This window comes from Heteronotia binoei, chromosome 6 (assembly GCF_032191835.1).
Source record: "Heteronotia binoei isolate CCM8104 ecotype False Entrance Well chromosome 6, APGP_CSIRO_Hbin_v1, whole genome shotgun sequence".
In the NCBI taxonomy this organism is placed as follows: Eukaryota; Metazoa; Chordata; class Lepidosauria; order Squamata; family Gekkonidae; genus Heteronotia; species Heteronotia binoei.
The window spans coordinates 73,144,048-73,164,130 of NC_083228.1; the positions used below are offsets into that span (position 1 = coordinate 73,144,048).

The 20,083-nt window shown below is 45.5% G+C and overlaps 1 protein-coding gene across 1 annotated transcript in view; it reads left to right on the top strand.

Moving 5' to 3' along the window:
- The window catches only part of CFAP43 (cilia and flagella associated protein 43), a 99,857-nt gene that overhangs the window by 47,555 nt on the left and 32,219 nt on the right, over positions 1-20,083 (top strand). The window contains exons 23-28 of the mRNA XM_060241704.1: positions 199-315; positions 1,450-1,662; positions 3,726-3,932; positions 16,180-16,269; positions 16,375-16,455; positions 18,920-19,045. Of these exons, the coding sequence (XP_060097687.1) occupies positions 199-315; positions 1,450-1,662; positions 3,726-3,932; positions 16,180-16,269; positions 16,375-16,455; positions 18,920-19,045 (834 nt within the window). The remainder of the gene's footprint in view (positions 1-198; positions 316-1,449; positions 1,663-3,725; positions 3,933-16,179; positions 16,270-16,374; positions 16,456-18,919; positions 19,046-20,083) is intronic.

Genomic DNA, 20,083 nt, shown 5'->3' on the forward strand with positions numbered 1-20,083 from the left:
GAGAGTGCTGAAGATGTTCCCAGAGGATTGCAGCATTCAGCCAATTTTGGGTTCTGAAGCATCTTCAGTTCTTTATATCACTTGTCATTATCTTTGATTTTACATTTTAAAACAGGCGTCCATGTAAATCTTGCATATTCTGTTTAAGAAGAGGATAATAGGATACCTTACCTGGATAATACTTTGTTCTTTCTACAGAGCTTCCACTCATCATGTGAAGCACAGAATTATCCTATGAAAGAACGGACTCCTGAAGAACTGGCCTTCTTGGAGAAAATTCAGCATATGAAGAAGATTGAAAAGGCAGATCTGAAGGTAAAATCTTTTTCCCTCTCAGAAATTTCCCCATCCATACGCATTCATTTAATAGTATTCTTATACTGCAAGGTCATTCTCACAGATGTTCTCTGTGTTGACATGGGTACATTGAACAAAACTTATTTAAAAGCCCTGATGCCATATAAAACAGCTGAGTTCATTAAATTCAGTTTCATGGCACTAAATTATAGCTAGTTTCTGTCCTGTGCTCTCAGTTAATTTCATTTCATGTATCAGCCAAAGGTCATTGCGATACCAGTGCAAACCATAAACCTCTTCCACGTCCTGTTGTAAACAGACAATATATAGCAGCAAGATCAGTAACTTCATCCATAAATGCTTTTATCAGTTCATCATCATTCTTTCTGTCTTGATTATTGTTTTAATTAGAATTTAGCCTCTTAAACCCATCTGTGGCTGGGATTATGATCATTATGGGATTACAGCATTTTTTTTTTTAAAGTGTGACCGTTCCAACAGAATTTTATGGTAGCAAAATGAACACTAGCACAGCATGTGGAGGGCTCAGTGGTAGACCATCTGCTTTGACTGCAAAGGGTCCTAAAGTCCCAAGCATCTCCAGTTAAAAGGAGTTGATAGTCGGTGATTTGAAAGACCACTACATAAGACCCTGAAGAGCTGCTGCCAGTCTGAGCAGACAGTACGGACAGTGATGAACCAATGCTCTGATTCATTATAAGGGAGCTTCTTGTGTTCATGTCTACTGTGAACAGGGCTTTGCCTCTCCACAATTCCTTTTCAGTTTCCCTTCACTATGATTGTGATACTTCCCCATTATTGTATTCTACCACCAAAGCATATAGCACCTGCAAACTGAGCCATGCATGTGAGGAAGTAAGTGTTTCCAATGAAAATGCATGCTTAAAAAAATTAGTATTTTTTTTCTTCCAACCTGTATTATGTAAATGAATCAAATTTGCCCAAACATAAATTTCATAATAAACTGTCCTCACAGAAGATGGCTTTTAAATCCCCAATACCTGCAATTATTTTATGCAAATGTTTATTCCATGTGCAATATTTTCATTGTGACATCCTGTGTACATTTATTTAACCTTTTATGTGACATCCTATGTACATGTATTTTAACATATATTTATATTTATGCAGCTTCGAAGAGAAATTGTTGATTTCGAGTCTCACATTCCAGTCTCTAAAGAGGAAGGGGAGAAGGCAGAAGAAGGAGAGAAACGGGATGAAGAAACAATGAATGCTCTGGAAGGGAGCTTGAGTTCCCACTTTGGTGCAGATACATCTGTTTTATATCCTCAAATGGAAATGCACACTCGGGAAGAGAAAATTAATCAGATTGTATTATTACGGGTACCTTTTCATAAGTACTTGTTAGCTATATGTAGTCACCCCCTGTAATATTGGAACATTAGGATGCAGATATCATTTATATAATGACTGCTTCTTCATTGAGGATTTGTTCTGCTCTGGCTCTCAAACTGGAACAGGATTTTTCCTGAGTGTTCACACAATGTTTTCTTCCAATCATCTCCTTCTATTGTTTCCCCTTATTTGCTTCAGTGTTTCCCAAACCTGCTTTACTCTGATCTTTATGGAGAGATCATAGTCAAACAAAGTTTATCCATTGTGTTGGCAAGAGGGTACCTCCTTAACCACATTGGCACCATTTCTTCTCTATATTTGATTGTATCCATTGTTCCTGACTCAGTCTTTTCTTCCTACCAGTACTTGCTATTTATGGTTGCACTAGAATACTATGGCCAATTTCCCATAGTATGTATATATAAATTTTTTTGCCACTGTGTGACACAGAGTGTTGGACTGCATGGGCCGTTGGCCTGATCCAACATGGCTTCTCTTATGTTCTTATGTTCTCTTATGTTCCCACTCACCCTACACCAGTCTGATATTCCTCTTTTCAGTGTGGTGTCCTTCCAATTTCCGACTATCTGTCCCGGGACTTCATCTTGCATCGCCGTTTTTGCATGGTAAACAGAAACCGCTAAAAGCCAGTTTCTTGTTACTATACAAAACAGTGATGCAAGATGAAGCCCTGGGGCAGATAGTGGGAAATCAGAAAAGAGGAATGTCAGAGCGGCGTAGGCTGAGTGGGAAATCGGTCCATATCTATTACTTTAAAAAAACAGCCTGCAAAGGAGCTCTCTGGCAGTGTGGGAGGAGGAAAATAGTGTACTCACAGTATAACTCTGTGAGATACTCTGTTGCCATTGTGATTGCTTCTGCATTCGTTAATGCAATGAGGGCACAACAGCAACTGACAAGTCTTGTTGATAGAGATAAGCTTCATAATATTCTCCTTAAAGCAGACTGAAGAATTTTACAAATATTGAGTCTGCATTGAAAGAAATAATCTCTTGGGTTCAAAAAGCACCTAGTGTCACGGGCTGGGGCCAGGTCAGGCGAAGTCCAGGGGCAGTCCAAGGTCTGTAGCTGGGTAGCAAGGAGGGTCCAAAGCGCCAAAACCGAATCACAGTCCGGGTATCGTAGGTCAGAGGTTCAGAAGCCGAAGTCAGGGGGTCCAGAAGTCAATGCCAGAGTCAGGGGGTCCAGAAGCCGAAGTCAGAAGCCGAAGTGGATGCTAGAACGTCAGGTAAGTGACTAGTTGCTTCCACAAAGACTTCTCTCAAAGCCCACAGCTATATAGCCCTCTGCTGTCTGTTGCCCATTTGGGCTAATTGCTGACTCAGAGGGCAGCCAGGATCCTGCTGAGACTCAAGCACCCTCACTCCTAGAAGGGCCAGAATCCTTTCAAAACTCAGGGCTCAGGGAGCGTCTTGCTCGTGAGCGTGCCGCCCTCCTCCGATCCCTGAGGTCCTGACGAAGGCGGTCACGCACACGAGCCACCTGAGAGGGCGAGGCAGGGGGGCTTGGATCTTCTCCAGCAGGAGGAAGGGGCTCTGGTGCAGGTGGCAGGGGCACAGTTTCTTCTGCAGGCTCGGCTTCTTCTGCAGGGCCCCCAGCACCCATGACACCTAGCCAAATATCAGACCTAGCCAAATATCACCTTATACATATCAGCTCAGTCAATGACAGACCAGGCACCTATTTTGTCTAAGTTCAAGTTTCCATTCTGAAACTTACCTCCTCAATCTTTTCAACAGATGGTAATCAGCAGGTGCCAACAAATCATGATTCCTAGAAACAATTAGTCAGTTATAGTGCATGAGATCAGTGTAACAGGATTCCTAGAAACAATGTCAGTCATAGCGCATGAGATCCGTGTACCCCAATCCAAGCCAATTGCCTTCATGGACTTACACTGGAATAAGTGCACATAAGACTGTCCTGTTACTTTTAGTTCTGCAGTTAATCATTGTATGAGCTGTAATATATGACTTTGGGTTTTACGAGTACTCCTTGAAACATTGCCATCTTCTTGTCTGATATTTCAGGACATTATTTATAGTGTGAAAACTGCTTTTAATAAGGAATTTGACTCAGTTGCTCGAATGAAGGAGTTGGAGATTGCACGTGTTAAGGAAAGAAATGCGAGGATCTCTGAGATCCTGAACCAGCTGGAGATCCAGGAAGAGATCTGGGAGGCAACTTTAACAGATAATGAGAAACCAGATCGAGATCTAAAAGTCCTAGACTCAGAGGTATTTGGAAAAAAGATCTTTTCCACCTTAGGTATTGGTAGTGGAAATGTAATTTGAGAACCTCTGTTCTTCTGTTAAATCTTGTGTCATCATAAAAGATGTAACTATTATGCAATGTAACAGTAAACAAGAGGGGAGAAGGCAGAAGAAGGAGAGAAATGGGATGAAGAAGCAGGAGGTTGGACTAGATGGCTTTCCAGTTCTAGGATTCTATGAAAAATATCATTTTAAGTACTCTGAAATGCATGCTTTGCCCCAGATGGTAATGGAAACACACAAATAAATTTGTCTCTGTTGACTCTCTCAAGTTCCTTTTGAAACCAGTACTTAGTGTGGAGAAATCCCTTGCATCCGGGAGAGGTGGCAAGCAGGCTTTAAAGGTTTCTGTCTCTGAGCCCAGAGACAAGCAGAAGCGGGGGAATTAGCCATGGCATTACAGAAGCATCTGGGCTACCTCTTAAGAGATGCTTATAGATATGACAGAAGAGACAAAGGGATGAGTCAGCTTATCCCCTTCCTCTAGGCAGGAAACAGAGTGGGGAGGGCATTGAGACGCTCCAGGAACTGGAGAGACGCTCCAGCAACTGGAGATTTCCTAGAATGCATGCAGGTTTTCCCAGAATGCCTTCCAGAAGAGCTATCAAGATGCTCCTGGGTGATCCTAGGATGCATTTGGGACCTGGGTGGGCCAGGTAACAAGGGATGGAGAGTGATATAAAATGGGTGGAGTCAGAAGTTCAATAAAAATGCTTTCTCCCAGGAAGACACTCTTTTGGTACTCATCCTTGGAAGAGAACAGACTTCTGAGCTCTGGACAGCAACCAATGGCCATATTGACCATGTGTTTGGCCTGTCTGTCTGGGTGGATGCAGGAAGCATGAGATACCTTTAGAACTTTTTGTAATTAAGCTTAGCATTGCCTGCTGTATTTCAACATCTAGTAAGCAGAGCATGTTTTTAGAACCAGGGAGAGAAGGTTGCGATTAAAACCAACTTTTCATCTGGTTGCTAATCTAGTGCTGTGCTTAAAGTATGCTTGTAACCTTTTTTTCCCTTTTCAATTTTGAATGCTGGCAGTAAATCTCTGTGCAACATATGTGAGAAAAATACCCCTAATTCCAGAACATCGTAGTCACCCGCTTGGTTGCCAGGGTGCCTGGAGACTCCACACACAACTGCCAGGAGAACTTGCATTTTGTCTACCAAACTGGAAGAGACTTATGAGTATCAGTCTATGAATTTAGCCATGGCTATGGGCATAATCAGGCAGGCCACAGAAGGACATATTCCTTTAGAAATTAAGCAGCTGATCAGACCCAAAATTTCAGACCTTGAATTGGAACTAGAACCATGGTGGACGCTGGTAAACACTTATTTCCTAGCAGAGACTCAGGAATTAAGACTGCTGCTCCTGATGCCTCATGCAAAAAGATTTTTCTATGTGCACCCCATTATTCCACTAGGCGTGCAAACGGGACTGAATGAGGTTCTGGAACGGTTGGGTCTGTCTCGGCCCGACCGAGGCACGCAATAGGAAGTGCTTGTCGATTACAGTAATGGAATTCAACTGTATGTTTTGCAACCCAGTACAAAAATGTTATTGTATATTGTGTTTTGCCAATGTCAATATATCATGTGTTCAAGGGGAAAACAACACACAAAGCTCTGGAAGTCCTGTTCCATTAAAAAGGGTAATTTACATAGCTCCTCCTAGTCAAACCCGTGCTTACATTCCCTCCCCTGCCTCTTGCAAACCACCTCAGCACTAGGTAAAACATGTGACGTATCCTGTTGACAGTTGCCATCTCCCGGGTGGGAGATGTCACTAAAATTGTGTTAGCAACTAGATATGGATAGGTGCATGTATTTTCCAGTCTATTCTTTACAAGGGAAGGTGAGCCAGCCCTAAAAGGGCTAGCTTTGAGGTAGTTTAGCAGCCGACCCGGGGAGTCTGAGCCTGTATCAGGACCCTGATGGAGCCCAGCACAAGGCCATCAATGGCAGAAACGAGGGGCGAGCCCCTGCTCTTGTCTATGGGTTCAGAGAAGATAACCTCCACATGGGTGTTTCCTTCCAACATGCCAGTAGCCCATCCAGTCTGATATGTTGTTAGATCTGGGTGTTCAGAGGGACCCAGGGAGTAAATGACCAACACATAAGCGCAGTGGGTCTACTGGGAACTAGTGCTCATTAGAACTGAGTCTTCAATGTTTATGGTTATGTTTTTAAATTGTTGTTTGTAAACATGTATACCATCATGCACTGCATACAATCGGGTCCATCTGCATAAGTCAGCCCACACTCCGAATTTGCCCGAGCAAATCCGAGGGATATGTGCACGTGTACAATGAATTGTGTGGCACAAGACTGTGATGGCCCCTCCCCCTTCAAACGAACAAGAGGCTTGTTGAGGGACGGACCTCAGAGTGAGTGACAGGCTATGTTGATTATGGACTTTTCTATCTTTTACTTTATAAAGGGGGAGTCCTCCAACTGGTGAAGGACTCCAAGCTGGCCCTAAAAAGGGGTCAGGCTGACACCGGACCCCTCATTGCCCCAAAGGCTCTAGATTAAAAAGAGAGAAGGCAATCAAGGTTGGCTTCTCTGAACCCAGTACAAGGGAAGGGACGTCATACAGGTGCAGACTCCTCGGTTCGGAGTGCCAGTCCGGCAGCCATTTGCTCTCAGGAAATTTGACCATCTGTGACAACTAAGGCTTTGGGCATACCAACTGATATGCGTTAAGAACATAGTGTGCACAGTTGACTGACTGCAAAAATGGAACCTCAGGATCTGGATAATGGGAAACCTTTTGTAATGGATGTTTTGTATTTTGTTTACTGACATGTCATAGTTTTTGAGGAAGTAGCCTTTGGCCCATTGGATACTGTATTTTTCAAATTGATTTTTGAGTATTGTAGCTTAGTGGCTCCATCCTTTTAGACAGGAGGTACACCCCGGTTGATACTTGACTCTCCGCGGACTCTCCGCCTGTCAAGATCAGCTGTGGACTTTTGTTGTGTTATTCAAGACCTTGTCTCCATCCGGTGACGTAGGTCTTGAAGGGGGGGAATTGTGAGAAAAATGCCCCTAATTCCAGAACATCATAGTCACCCGCTTGGTTGCCAGGGTGCCTGAAGACTCAACTCACACACATCTGGCAAAGAACGTGGGTTTTGTCTACCAAACTGGAAGGGACTTATGAGTACTAACAGCCATAACGTTGCAGCAGCTGTCTGTGTCTTTCAAGGAGGGCTGACCAGGAGAACAGATGGTGTCTAGTCACTCCGTGCGATCCCCATCTTGGCCTTCGTAGCGGAAGAAGCTAGGAACTATCCAAGCAAGCTGTTTACAGCCTTAACCATAGAATCCATCTTGGGAGGCTAACACCACCAGCAACTATCTTCCTGCAGTGCCAGACTCCATAACAGCGAAGTGGGAGGCTCACGTACTCAACAGATGTCACCTATGCATCAAGCTTATCTTAGGCGTGGATCCTGCCAGACCGCCTAAGCCTTTGTCCAATGGAACTCAAAATGAAGACTGGTGCCTGTAGAAGACTGAAGAGGAGGAAGAACATCTTCACCCAGAGCCAAGTTTCTTTGTATAGACCGGGTGTTACCTAGGTAGCAATTTGGCCATCTATTGTCACCTTTTTAGATAAGTTTGATAGACTTAAGTACCCCCCACCTTAATAATTTTTCCCATTCTTTCCCTTAATGGTCATCCTGGAGCCTCCCCCTTGGCCCATTGTTACCTGGAAGTCCAATCAGGTAACTAAGGCCAAGTCTGCTCATTGGCTAGCTATGAGCATCCAATCAGAGACCGCCAATTAACTGGCTATTGGCTGCTGCATAAGTCCAGCCGTTATGGTCATTGCAGAGCCTCCTCTTTTTCTGAGGTCATGTACCAGCTGACCACTGTCCTCCGCCCCTGCACCTCCCATCCCCTAAGAGCTCAAGGTAGTGCTTATAACCTGTGACCCAGCTCCCCACAGATGTGCATCTAGCAGTACCTCAGTTCGCCTGTCTAGATACATCCCCGATTCTTGGCCAGTTGAGGGTCCCTTCCCCCTAGTCCTCTTCGTCGCCATTGGAGCCTTCCTTGAAGACTACGATCAGTAATTATCACCCTGTTTGTCCATCCTTGTGTTATCTCTGAATCTCTATTTTTCTTAGGACTGTATGTATGTTTTATGAGTTTATTACCTTTTATGTGTGTCTATATTTTTCTACAATAAATTCTAATTGTTTTACTTAATTAGTGTCCTTGGCAAATTTAAGCAATAATTTCTGGACATGTATCCTGTATACATAGATTCAAAGATCCTTTTTAAGCCAAGTGTCCACCTGTCAATTCCCCAATCTTATTTTGAGGGCATTTTGGCTTACACATAGTTCCCCAGCTGCCTTAGACCAGGGAGAGTTGCGCGAAGATGTAAGGCAAGCAGCCTAGGACAACAGATTGCCAATTCTCCGGGGCCCCCCAAAGAAGGAATTTAGTCCCTATGGGAATCAGGCTCTGAGTAGCAGGAGACCTTAAGAACAGTCCTCAACTGGAAAGGGAGATTGGGAGTCCTGTTCCTCTCAATCAGGACCCCTAAACTGAGCAGGTGGTAGCAGCATGCCCTAGTGGCAGGAGGTAGCATGCTCCAAGAAGGAGGGAGCTGACAGAACTGGGTCTGTAAGTCAAATTGGGCCGGTTTCATCACACTTACCAATTACTGTAACATGATAATCTGAAAGAAGTAGGGTAGGACTGCATTAAGCAAAGCGGAGGAGGTGATGGTGGTAGGAATCTCTATGTTCTAGGAGGCAGAACAGTAATAATTCATAGAGGTTGCTCTGTTACTGTGCTGTAGCAAAAATGAAGTTCTGTCACCTTAAGACTAATTAGGAGAAATGAATTATGCAAGCCATTTTGATTCTCCACTGAAGAGAAAGGTTAGGTATAAACGAAGTATATAAATTAATAAAATGCTGGCTTGGATCCTGTCAAACATTTTTGCAAAAGGCTTGTCAGCTCCCTTCTGCTGCATCTCCCATCCCTGGAGGACAGGGGACTCTCCCTCCAGGAACAGAATGATGAGGGATTTGCCATCTGCAAGGGGAGTATAGAATCAGTGAAAGTAATCACCACTTCCATCAGCAGAAATCCTTCACAGAATACAGCTGGTATTCCAGTAAAATATTTCATAGTATAGCGTATCTAACGAAGTGAGCTCCTCTTTCATGAAAGTTTAAACTGGAATAACATTTTGTTAGTTTTTAAGGGATCTTTTTATTATTGTCGAGTTAATTGTTCTGTTACCCCTCCGATTCAGAGGTCATGACCACTTGATCTTCTTCGTGGTCTCTGTGCAGTCCCACACATGGGTTTTCCCGTCAGGACGAACCCTACCTCGGAGATTTTAAAAGCTAGCCTAGGCGTTATTTTTGGCGCGCACTCCCTTTCGCTCTGGGGAGCAGGCATCCACTGCGCATGCCTGGAGCGAGAGGGAGGCGCCCCACCCACTCAGTTTCTTTCCAACCGCCGCCCGGGATAGTCTTACCTCGCTGCGCTCCTCGTTTACCTCACACGTCTAGCCTCCGTTTTTCTTCACTTTTCCTCTTTATTCTATTTCCCTCGCTATTTTTCTTATATTCTTATACTCTCTAAAAAAAAAAAAAAAAAAAGCATAAATATCTTCCCTGCTTTTACCTCAGACCTCCCTTCCCCCCCCCCCCGGGCGTATGGAAGGAAGAGACAGTAAAATAACCTTTAAAAGGTGTTCGCGTTGTAGGGCGAAAATCCCTACCTCAGACGGACATTCGCTTTGCCTATTCTGCTTGGGAGAAACCCATAAAGTGGACGCCTGTGCGCATTGCCTTCAATTCGGCAAACAGGCGCGCAAAAACAGAGCCGCTAGACTAAGAAGCCATCTTATGGAGTCTGTGCTTCACCCTGAAATGTCTCAATCTTCTTCTGTGAGTAAGTCGCCTCCCCTCCTGACTCCCCAAGGAGACGGCGCACGGTCGGCAGCTTCAGTGGCCATTGTTCCCAGCAAGCATAAGCCCGGCGATGCCGCGAAAGTCGGCGACGGCGCGAGAACGTCAGAACTAACGGCCGCGTCTACTAAAACGAAAAGTGGGAAGCACACTAAGAAATACAAGCACTCCGATCCGAAGGGCCAGAAGGATTCGAGGAAACCTACCGATCCGAAGGACCCGAAAAAATCTACCGACCCGAAGGAATCGAGAAAACCTACCGACTCGAACAAATCTTCGGAACAACAAAAAGCCCACGAGCCTGACAGACAATGTGAGCCCTCCACACCTGGAACCGATACCCAGGAAGTGACCACTCCGATTACGGAATCACCGCATCAGCAGACGGAAGAGGTTATTCCGATTCCGTCCCGATCCCCTTCTCTACAAGGATCCATACCAGACCCTTCGCTGGAGAAGATCCGAGACCCGCTGCAGTGGACTCAACAGCACATCAACCCTAGATCGTTCCGCGATATGTCGAATCCCATCCAATACAGACATGACGCTTATAGGTACTTTGATACCCATCGGTTCCCAGCCAGGTCTCCCAGCATCGAGAGACATCGGTTCCATCGTACGCGTTTCCCGGAGAGATCCCCTAGTAGGGGGAGGGACCGCTATCGCTACAACCCGAGGTCTCGGTCTCCATCTATGTCCCCGAGACGACGCCACTACGCTTCGAGGTCTCCATCAATGGATTCCCATGCTTGTTGCGGCTACCACCATTCTCGGTACCGTACCGATTACCACAGGAACCAATCCAAGGAAGTGACTCCTGTCCAACGGAGTAAGCAACTAACAAAACAGCCATCTCCGACTCCTTCCACTTCGACTTCTAAGCTTAAAGGCACGAGTCCAACCAGACCTAAAAGCACGACTCCAACCAGACCGGACCCACCGGCACCCGAACCTGACTCGGATGCCGAATCCGACGCACAATCATCGGACTCGATACAGTCGATGTCCCCTGGATCCCCTGCCTCGGATATCGCCAAGCCCGCGGATTTGTCACCTTCCGAAGGGGCAAAGACATACTTGGACTTGATTGCCAACATGGCCTCTGCACTTAACGTTACCCTCACCTCAGATGCACCCAAGGTAACAGACGTGGTACACGACTTGGTGCACTCAGATTTACCTGCTGGTTCCTTTCTGCCGATGTTACCGGTACACCTAGAGGCCATCAAAGAAGCTTGGGACAACCCAGCATCTATTCCCCCGACTTCAAAACGAATTGAATCTCTTTACAGGATCCAAGCAATGGAGTCGAAATTTCTATTTAGCCATCCAGCCCCGAACTCTCTGATAGTTCATTCTTCTTCTAAATTGAAACAGACTCGTCACCCTGTACCTCCTGAGAAGGAAGGCAGGAAATTAGACACCCTGGGAAGGAAAATGTATTCAATTTCTACGGCAAATGCCAAAATCAACAATTATTTAGCATACTTCGCCGCGTATACCCACAATATCTCCTCCCAACTAAATACGCTCGTCTCTGCCCTACCTGAACCGTCCCAGAAACAAGCCTGCAAGCTGCTACAGGAGCTCAACAGGGTTTCAAAGCAACAGATAAATACTATCCGCCACTCTGTGGGGTGCACTTCAAAGGCGATGGCTGCCTCAATTGCCCTAAGACGACACGCTTGGCTTCGGTCCTCTTCGTTGCAACCTGATCTTAAGTTTAAAATCGAAGACCTTCCCTTCGACGGCCAAGGTCTCTTTAATGCAACGACAGACGATATATTGACCACCGTGGACGACAGCCGCAAACGAGCAAAAAGGCTCGGAGTAGCGCAACAACAACAACAGCAGAGCTATAAGCCCAGACCATGGAAACCAACGCCGTTTAAACGTTCCAGATCTCCTCGACAATCTGAATACTGGAAACGTAAGGCTCCTCCTCCGAAGCAATCTTTTAACCAGAGACAGCAGAGACCACAACCACCTAAAAAGGCTGCGTCTTCATCAAAGCAGTCTCTTTGACTTCCTACCTTTACCAATTCAACACATTTCCAGACTTCTTCCCTTTCACGAGAACTGGCAACAAATAACCACGGACAAATGGGTTTTAAACATCATTTTGAGAGGCTACTCGATAGAGTTTCAAACACCACCAACAAAACATCATTTTGTCTCAACTCCACCATCCCCTTCCCTTCAGGAAGAAATAGACACCTTAACTGCCAAAGCGGCTATAGAGCCTGTCCCAGACCAGTACCATCGGACCGGATTTTATTCCCGGTACTTTCTAGTTCCCAAAAGGGATGGGGGACAGCGTCCGATTCTGGATCTAAGAGCCCTAAACAAATTCATCCGTCACAGAAAATTCAGAATGATCACCTTACAATCGATTCTGCCCTTAATCCCCCGAAACTCTTGGATGGCACTGGTAGATTTACAGGACGCATACTTCCACCTGACAATACACCAATGCCACAGAAAGTTCCTGCGTTTCGCCGTGGGCAGCAACCACTACCAGTTCCGAGCCCTACCCTTCGGACTCTCCACAGCACCACGGACATTCACGAAATGTATGGCGGTAATTGCGGCATACCTCAGACAACGCGGAATTGCAACCTACCCATACATAGACGATTGGCTCCTCGTGGGAGCTTCAAAGGCACAGTTGATGAAGGACATTTCTATGACACTTGCGCTCTTAGCAGAACTGGGCCTCCAGGTCAATCATCAAAAGTCACACCTGACCCCAACTCAAGACATCCATTTTATAGGGGCTCGCTTGTGCACCACGGACCACAAGGCATACCTTCCTGTAGACAGGATATCTTCCATTCAGACACTGGCCACACAAATAATACAACAACCCAAACAAACGGCCTTCAACATTCAGCGCATGTTAGGACTTATGGCAGCGACGACTGCAGTTTTAACACACGCGAGACTACGCATGCGAACCCTGCAAATCTGGTTCGTCCGTGCGTTTCGGCCCCAACGCCAGTCTCAAAGAACCATCCTCACTGTTCCAAACCACATCCTCCCCTCACTCGAATGGTGGACAGTACGAGCTCACCTGCTTGCAGGAATGCCATTTTTAAGGCCAAGCCCATCAGCAGTAGTTACAACAGATGCCTCGAGGTGGGGCTGGGGAGCCCATCTCGACATACTCACTGTCCAGGGGCAATGGACACCGTACGAACAGTCGCTCCACATCAATTGTTTAGAGCTTCTAGCTGTTCACAGAGCTTTAAAATCGTTTCTCCCATCTCTTCAAGGCCGACATGTACAAATTGCCTCAGACAATGTGGCGACGGTTTTTTATATAAACAGGCAAGGAGGGACTGCTTCCACCCGTCTTTGCAAAAGAGCAATGCACCTTTGGCACTGGAGTATTGCTCACCAGATCCATCTCACTGCGGTACATCTTCCTGGCGTCCAGAATGCTCAAGCGGACAGGCTGAGCAGATATCTCATCAACGACCACGAGTGGTCCCTCCACAGGTCATATCTTCTGCCAGTATTCCGGAAATTCGGAACCCCCTCAATAGATGCGTTTGCTGCACCAGACAATGCACAGTGTGCTATCTTTTTTATGAGAGGTCCGCCCTCACAACAGTCTGCAGGGGATGCCTTCATACAGACATGGACCGGTCCACTACACTTCCTCTTCCCACCCTTCCCACTGATAACACGATGCATACAGAAAATTCAACTAGACAACACAGATTGCATTTTAGTGACGCCATGGTGGCCACGCCAGCCATGGTTCACAACCCTCCTCTTTCTGTCGAAAAATACTTACCATCCCTTTCCTCCAGCACAGAACCTCCTGTCTCAGCAGAACGGCAGGGTTCTCCATCACGACCCGAACAGGCTTCGCTTAACGGCTTGGAGGATATGTTCTCAGACTTTCCTGAAGGAGTAAGACATGTTCTCTTAAATGCGAGGAAACCATCAACGAGAAAGTCATACTCCATGAAATGGAAAAGATTTTCCATCTATGCTACCAAGCATAACTTCAGACCTTTCTCGGCTTCCATACCTCAAATCTTGGCATATACACTGCATTTGTCAGAAAAGGGCCTCACGTACTCATCTTTAAAGGTGCACCTTGCAGCAATCTCAGCTTTTCACCCGCATGTACAGGGTCGGACTGTCTTTTCACACCCTGCTGCGAAATCCTTCTTAAAAGGAATCTTACATTTGCACCCACCATTGCGGCAAATGTATCCTAGCTGGAGTTTATCGCTAGTGCTAAGCCAACTAGTAAAACTGCCTTTCGAACCTATGGCTACGATACCGCTTCACCTTCTCTCATGGAAAACAGCACTATTAGTCGCACTCACCTCTGCTAAGAGAGCAAGTGATATTTGTGCGTTCAGAGCAGACTCACCTTACACCATTTTTCACCACGATAGGGTGGTGTTGCGGCCAGACCCTGCCTTCTTACCCAAGGTAGTTTCCGCATTTCATTTACACAGAATCACAACCTTACCTGCCTTTTTCCAACGTCCTACGGACAAGGGGCAAGAAGCTCTACACTGTCTAGATGTTAGAAGAGCACTCGCTTACTATATAGATAGAACAGCATCGTTCCGTACGGACTCCAGACTTTTTGTGGCCTACGGCCGCCTTAATAAGGGCAAAAAGATATCTACACAGAGACTGTCAAAATGGTTGGTTGCTGCTATAGAGCTGTGCTACAAACTCGCAAAGCAACCAGTCCCATCTGCCATACGAGCTCATTCCACAAGAGCTTTGTCAACGTCATCTGCCCTTGCCAGGGGTGTATCCATGGAGGACATTTGCGCCGCTGCCGCCTGGTCTTCCCCTTCGACCTTCGCCACGCACTACGCTTTGGACGTTCGTGCTAGGCGAGATGCATCCTTCGGACAGGCAGTGCTCCGCTCCATCTTTGACTAAGGAGGCGGTCTCGGCTTGGTGAGTAATTGCTTGCCTTGTAGCCTGTTATGTGCTGACTGTGTTGCACTAACCTTTGTGTTATTCTTTTCTCCAACTCTAGTGCCAGCACCCACCACCTTGCAGGTCAGCTTATCAGTCACCCATGTGTGGGACTGCACAGAGACCACGAAGAAGATAAACAGGTTACTCACCTGTAATTGATGATCTTCGAGTGGTCATCTGTGCAGTCACACACGCCCGCCCAGCCGTCCCCGCTGCTGGCTACTGGTCCTATACTACCGCTCATCTACTATGTCAGCGGCGGGGAAAGAAACTGAGTGGGTGGGGCGCCTCCCTCTCGCTCCAGGCATGCGCAGTGGATGCCTGCTCCCCAGAGCGAAAGGGAGTGCGCGCCAAAAATAACGCCTAGGCTAGCTTTTAAAATCTCCGAGGTAGGGTTCGTCCTGACGGGAAAACCCATGTGTGTGACTGCACAGATGACCACTCGAAGATCATCAATTACAGGTGAGTAACCTGTTTTTCTTTTCTCTCAAAGTGCTTCTGTTAAAAAGTTTGTATCATCTTACCACCTTACAGTGAGACAAGGAAATATTCCTACTGAGGAGTAAGAAAGAAGTACCTCCTCTTAAACGAAAAGTCCAGATGTAATATATAATGGAGTGTTCAAAGCACGGAAAAACTGACAGCTTGAAGAGTGAAGTGAAGAGAGCTAAGCTCTTGACATGAGTCGCTGCAGTTACAGGAAAGGGCAACATGCCATTATACTGTGATGCTGCTGGTGTTTCTGCATTTTGTGGGTTGCGGTATTTCTTTGGAAATGACACTCAGTGACCAACAACACCAGGAATCTGCAGCCATTCCTTTCTCATGCAAGAATCTAGGATCTTTCATAAATCAGGTTCATTCCCATCATATGATTGAAAGAATGTGTGTGTGTGGAAGAAATTCATCATACATATGGAAATCTACAGCTTCATGAACGCAAAGCAACCATGAGATTCCACTTTCAGATAAAGGATACCATTAAGAGGTTACAAAGTGGTCTCATATCCAAGTATTAGACCCAGATCTATCTTGATTCAGAGGTGAAATAATCTGTGCCTTCACATTATTCTCTGCCCTTTCACCACTGTTGATCCTGCAGCTGGTGTGTACAAGAGAGGGTTTAAATTGTTTGTCAGGGTAACTAAACTGTAATTGCAGAACGTGGTTCTTTTGGGCTGCAGAATCCAAAAGCCCTGAGAAAATCCTGCATTGCTATGAAGCGTATTAGGAAAAATAGTGAATTCTAATATGTACTCACAAAAAAACTGACTGTGGTTCTTTTATCTCTACAGATCAAAGTAGAGAAGTACTTGACTCCACTCCAGAAAGCAAAGGAAAAAATTATGGCCAGGATTAATTATAAAAGACGTCTTGCTGCCCAGGTAAAGTGATAAAATGGTGCCTTGATTCCTATATGGTTTTCTTCTTCTCTGATTTCATGCTTTATCTTTTCATTGCTGTCTTTTTAATTTTGCCATTATTCTCAGGGGGACAATGCAAGAGAACGTGGACTTATGGACATGATGAATGGAGTCCTTGAGATCAAAAAGGAAGACATTTTAAAGATGGTGAGTTATGTTTCCCTATTGCAGTTAAGGGGACAATTGACATGGCTATAAAGGAATATAATGCTAACCTTATAATCAGAACTCTTATTACTATACCAGGAGAATAATTGCATTTGGCCTGTCTACTCTGCCATACAAATAGGCCTGAATTACAGATGTTGTTCTTCACACTGCTTCAGTCACCCAGATTAGAAACAAGAGACTAATGAAAACATATTAAGGGCAACTTGATCCATATAAATTAACACAGAGATTACACCCATGTGTGGCAGAAAATGGAATTGGCACTAAATGTGGTGTCACTCTTATCAGAGTCTGGTGTTCAATCAATACAAAATAACTGTCCTGTGAGATGATCTTGTGAGAACAAATAACTTATAAATGCAGCTGATTTGCCATTTGTCTGTCTTTTGTATGCATGTACTTAGAGAGGGCACCCAGATATGGAGTCTTTGTGTCTGTCTACTGGAAACTCCATCTGTTTATGGCTATAATTCAGCCAGACTGAAATTCCTGAATACTCCTTCCCTTATATATTTCAGACTGAGATACTGTTCTCTGTCATTTCTCCTAAAACAGAGTATAAGAGCACTGGAATTACCTCCCAAGATTACAGGCAGGCTAAGAGCTGGTGTTGTGCTAGAAGTGCCATGGAATTAATCCTATGTAGCAGACCCATAGACACTGGGGGCCTCCTGGGGCACTGCCTCCTGACTTGTGTGCAAGGACCCCTGACTTCCAAGCCATACCTGGCCTCCTGACTTTTTTTTGCTGCTGCCGTGCCTTGCACTGCCTCACCTCGCACTGCTGGCATCCACTGACCTCTTCGTTTGCCAATCTTAGGTGGACCCTCAGCCACCCTCTCCCACCCTCACCTTGGCTTAATCACTCTTTACATTAACCCATGCACTCAAGCAGTCGGCGGCCACACTCTCCCACCCCCATCAAGAGCAGAGCAGGGTTAGAGGCAGCTGCAGTGGGTCTTCATGCGCTTGCAATCAGCCAGCTGCATAAGCGGGAAGACCCAGTGTTGTGTATGGGAAGGCATGCCTGGACATGTTGGCTGTTGCGTCCTGAACCTGAGGCTCAACATCTAAAGATCTGCATCCTGATTGGCTGCATAATTCAAGCTGGCCAATGAGGAAGCAGTATCAGAGGATCTTAGGATCTGCCAATGAGTATGCATATTCTAATGAAGGATCCAAAAAGGGTACAATCACAGGATGTTTTCTGCTTCCTGGGGGCCAACTGTATATCTTGACCCAACTGTATATATTGCCGCATGTTCTGAGTGCTTGGTTGTAGTTTGTAGTCACTTAAGAAGCATGCTGTATCACTAATAAAGAGCTTTAATCACTATGCAATGAGCCTCCTCACGCATCGAACCCAGTATGTAACACTCAGCCTGCCTGCTGCCTCCACCTCCTCAGTCACCCTCATCTGGTGCTATCCCAAACTGCCTGCCTTCCCTCAGCACCTGCACCATCGTGTGCTGCCTCACCTTGCCAGCCAGCCCCTCAGCAGCCACACCAACTATGCACTGCCTTGCTTGCTGGCTAGCCCCTCACAGCCATGCACAGCATTGTTCACTGGCCAGCCCCTCAGCAGCTGCATTGTTGTGTGCTGCCTTGCCCTGGCAAGCTGGCTGGCCCCTCAGCAGCCATGCTGTCTTGTGCCACCTCACTAGCCAGCCCCTTAGCAGCTGCGCCATCTGAGCACCACCTCACCTACTGGCCTGCACCGCCTCACCTTGCTACCCCTCAGCAGCCACACTATCTGAGCATCCTCCCCTCACCAAGGTTTCTACCCTTCTTGTGTGTGGATGCAAGAGAGAACAGTTGGAATGTGTTTGCTTTCCATTTGGTCACCCTCAGGGTAGCAGCTCATGGTGGGGGGAGGACTGGCATGGGGGTGCTCCCCAGAAGGTGGGAGGGAGAGAGGGGAGTCAAGTCTAGCAGGGGCAGATAACTTTAATTAAATCACATTAATTACTTTTAATTTAATTTAATAAATTACGGTTATTTTGATTAGCCGGTGCCCCCTCAAAAATTTAAATACCCTCCAACTTTAAAAAAAATCCTAACTACATAGTCTAAGCAAAGCACTGTAGCAGCCTGCCATGTCCCCTGAAACTATGTCTCTAGGGATCAGGGGATCCCAGAAACAATGATGGGTCAGGGAGTCTGCAATGGAAAGGAAGGATTAGCAAAAAAAATCCTTCCTTTTTTCTACTGTTGTCTTCTGCAAGTAGAAATGATACATAGGATCTGATTTGTCATTTCTTCTGATGCTTTCCACAAGTGGGGAAGGTCTGGATATATATTCAGTAGTATTTCAGAAATTATCCATGTAATATCCTTGACTGTTGCTATAAAATAACATTTAGAAGCTCCAGCTACAAAGTCTGTAACTGTTGTAGTGCTTTTATGCATGTGATTTTGCTACTTAAAACTCTCCTGTTTAGGAGATTCCACCACCTCCTTTTGCATCAAAACCAGAGGCTCTCTGGAATGAAGATGAGAAAAAAGTATATAAAGAATATGAAAAAAAAGTGAAGGAACTAAATGAAGAAAGAGAGAAACACCGAAAGGTAAAACAGAAATAAAATGAGCTATTTAACCCCCTGTTTTCTGCTCTTCACAAAAAACACCTGAGTGGCGGAAGATGTTTGGTTTAAGTGGCTTGGAGCCATTTAAATCCTTGCTTTCTCCTCCCTGCCAGTTTTAGCGGAGAGTAGGAAGCAGTGGTTTAAACTGTAAATGGCTCACAAACAGATACAAACTTGTGTGGTTCAAGACCAGCCTATCAGTTTGTGGTTCAGCCATGAACCAAATCAAACCGCAGAAATGCATTTTGTGCCCATCCCTGGTGATGAATGTTTACATATAATTTGGCTCTGGGTTTTTTATATTTAAATAGTAAAACGTCACTTGTTCTTACAAAAGAACCATCTAGAATAATTTTTTTTAAAAAAAAATAGTCTCTCCTATTTTTAAAAAAGCACTGGGACTAAATAAAAGTACCTTGAGCCTGATGCACACATTATGAGGAAAGGTGGGGAGGGGACCTTATACCAGATTCTCAACTTAGTCCCTCACACTGATTCTCATAAAATGACACTCCTAGCTGTTATCCTACAGGGTGCTTCAGAAATATTTACATAAAATACGTTCCGTAATGAAAATACATAGCATCAACCTGCAGCAACAATCCTGTTCCCCTTTGTTCTTGCTGTTTGTGAGACGTGAGATCCAGAATGGAAAACATCTCCCTATGCTAGACCCAGGAAAGGAGTATCAGCTGAGATTAAGAACATGTTGGATCAGGCTGGTGGCCCATTCAGTCAAATGCTCTGTGTCACATAGTGGCCAAAACCCTGGTGCCTTCAGGAGATCCACCAGCGAAACCAGAACTCCAGAAGCCCACCCACTGTTGCCTCCAAAGCACCAAGAATACACAGCATCACTGCCTCAAACATAAATGTTTCATGTATACACTGCAACTAATAGCCACTGATGGACTCTGCTCCAAATGTTTATCCAATCCCCTGCTGAAGCTATAGCCACCACCACTTCCTGCGGCTGTGTGTGTTAATTACTCCTTGGGTGAAGAAGTACTTTATTTTATC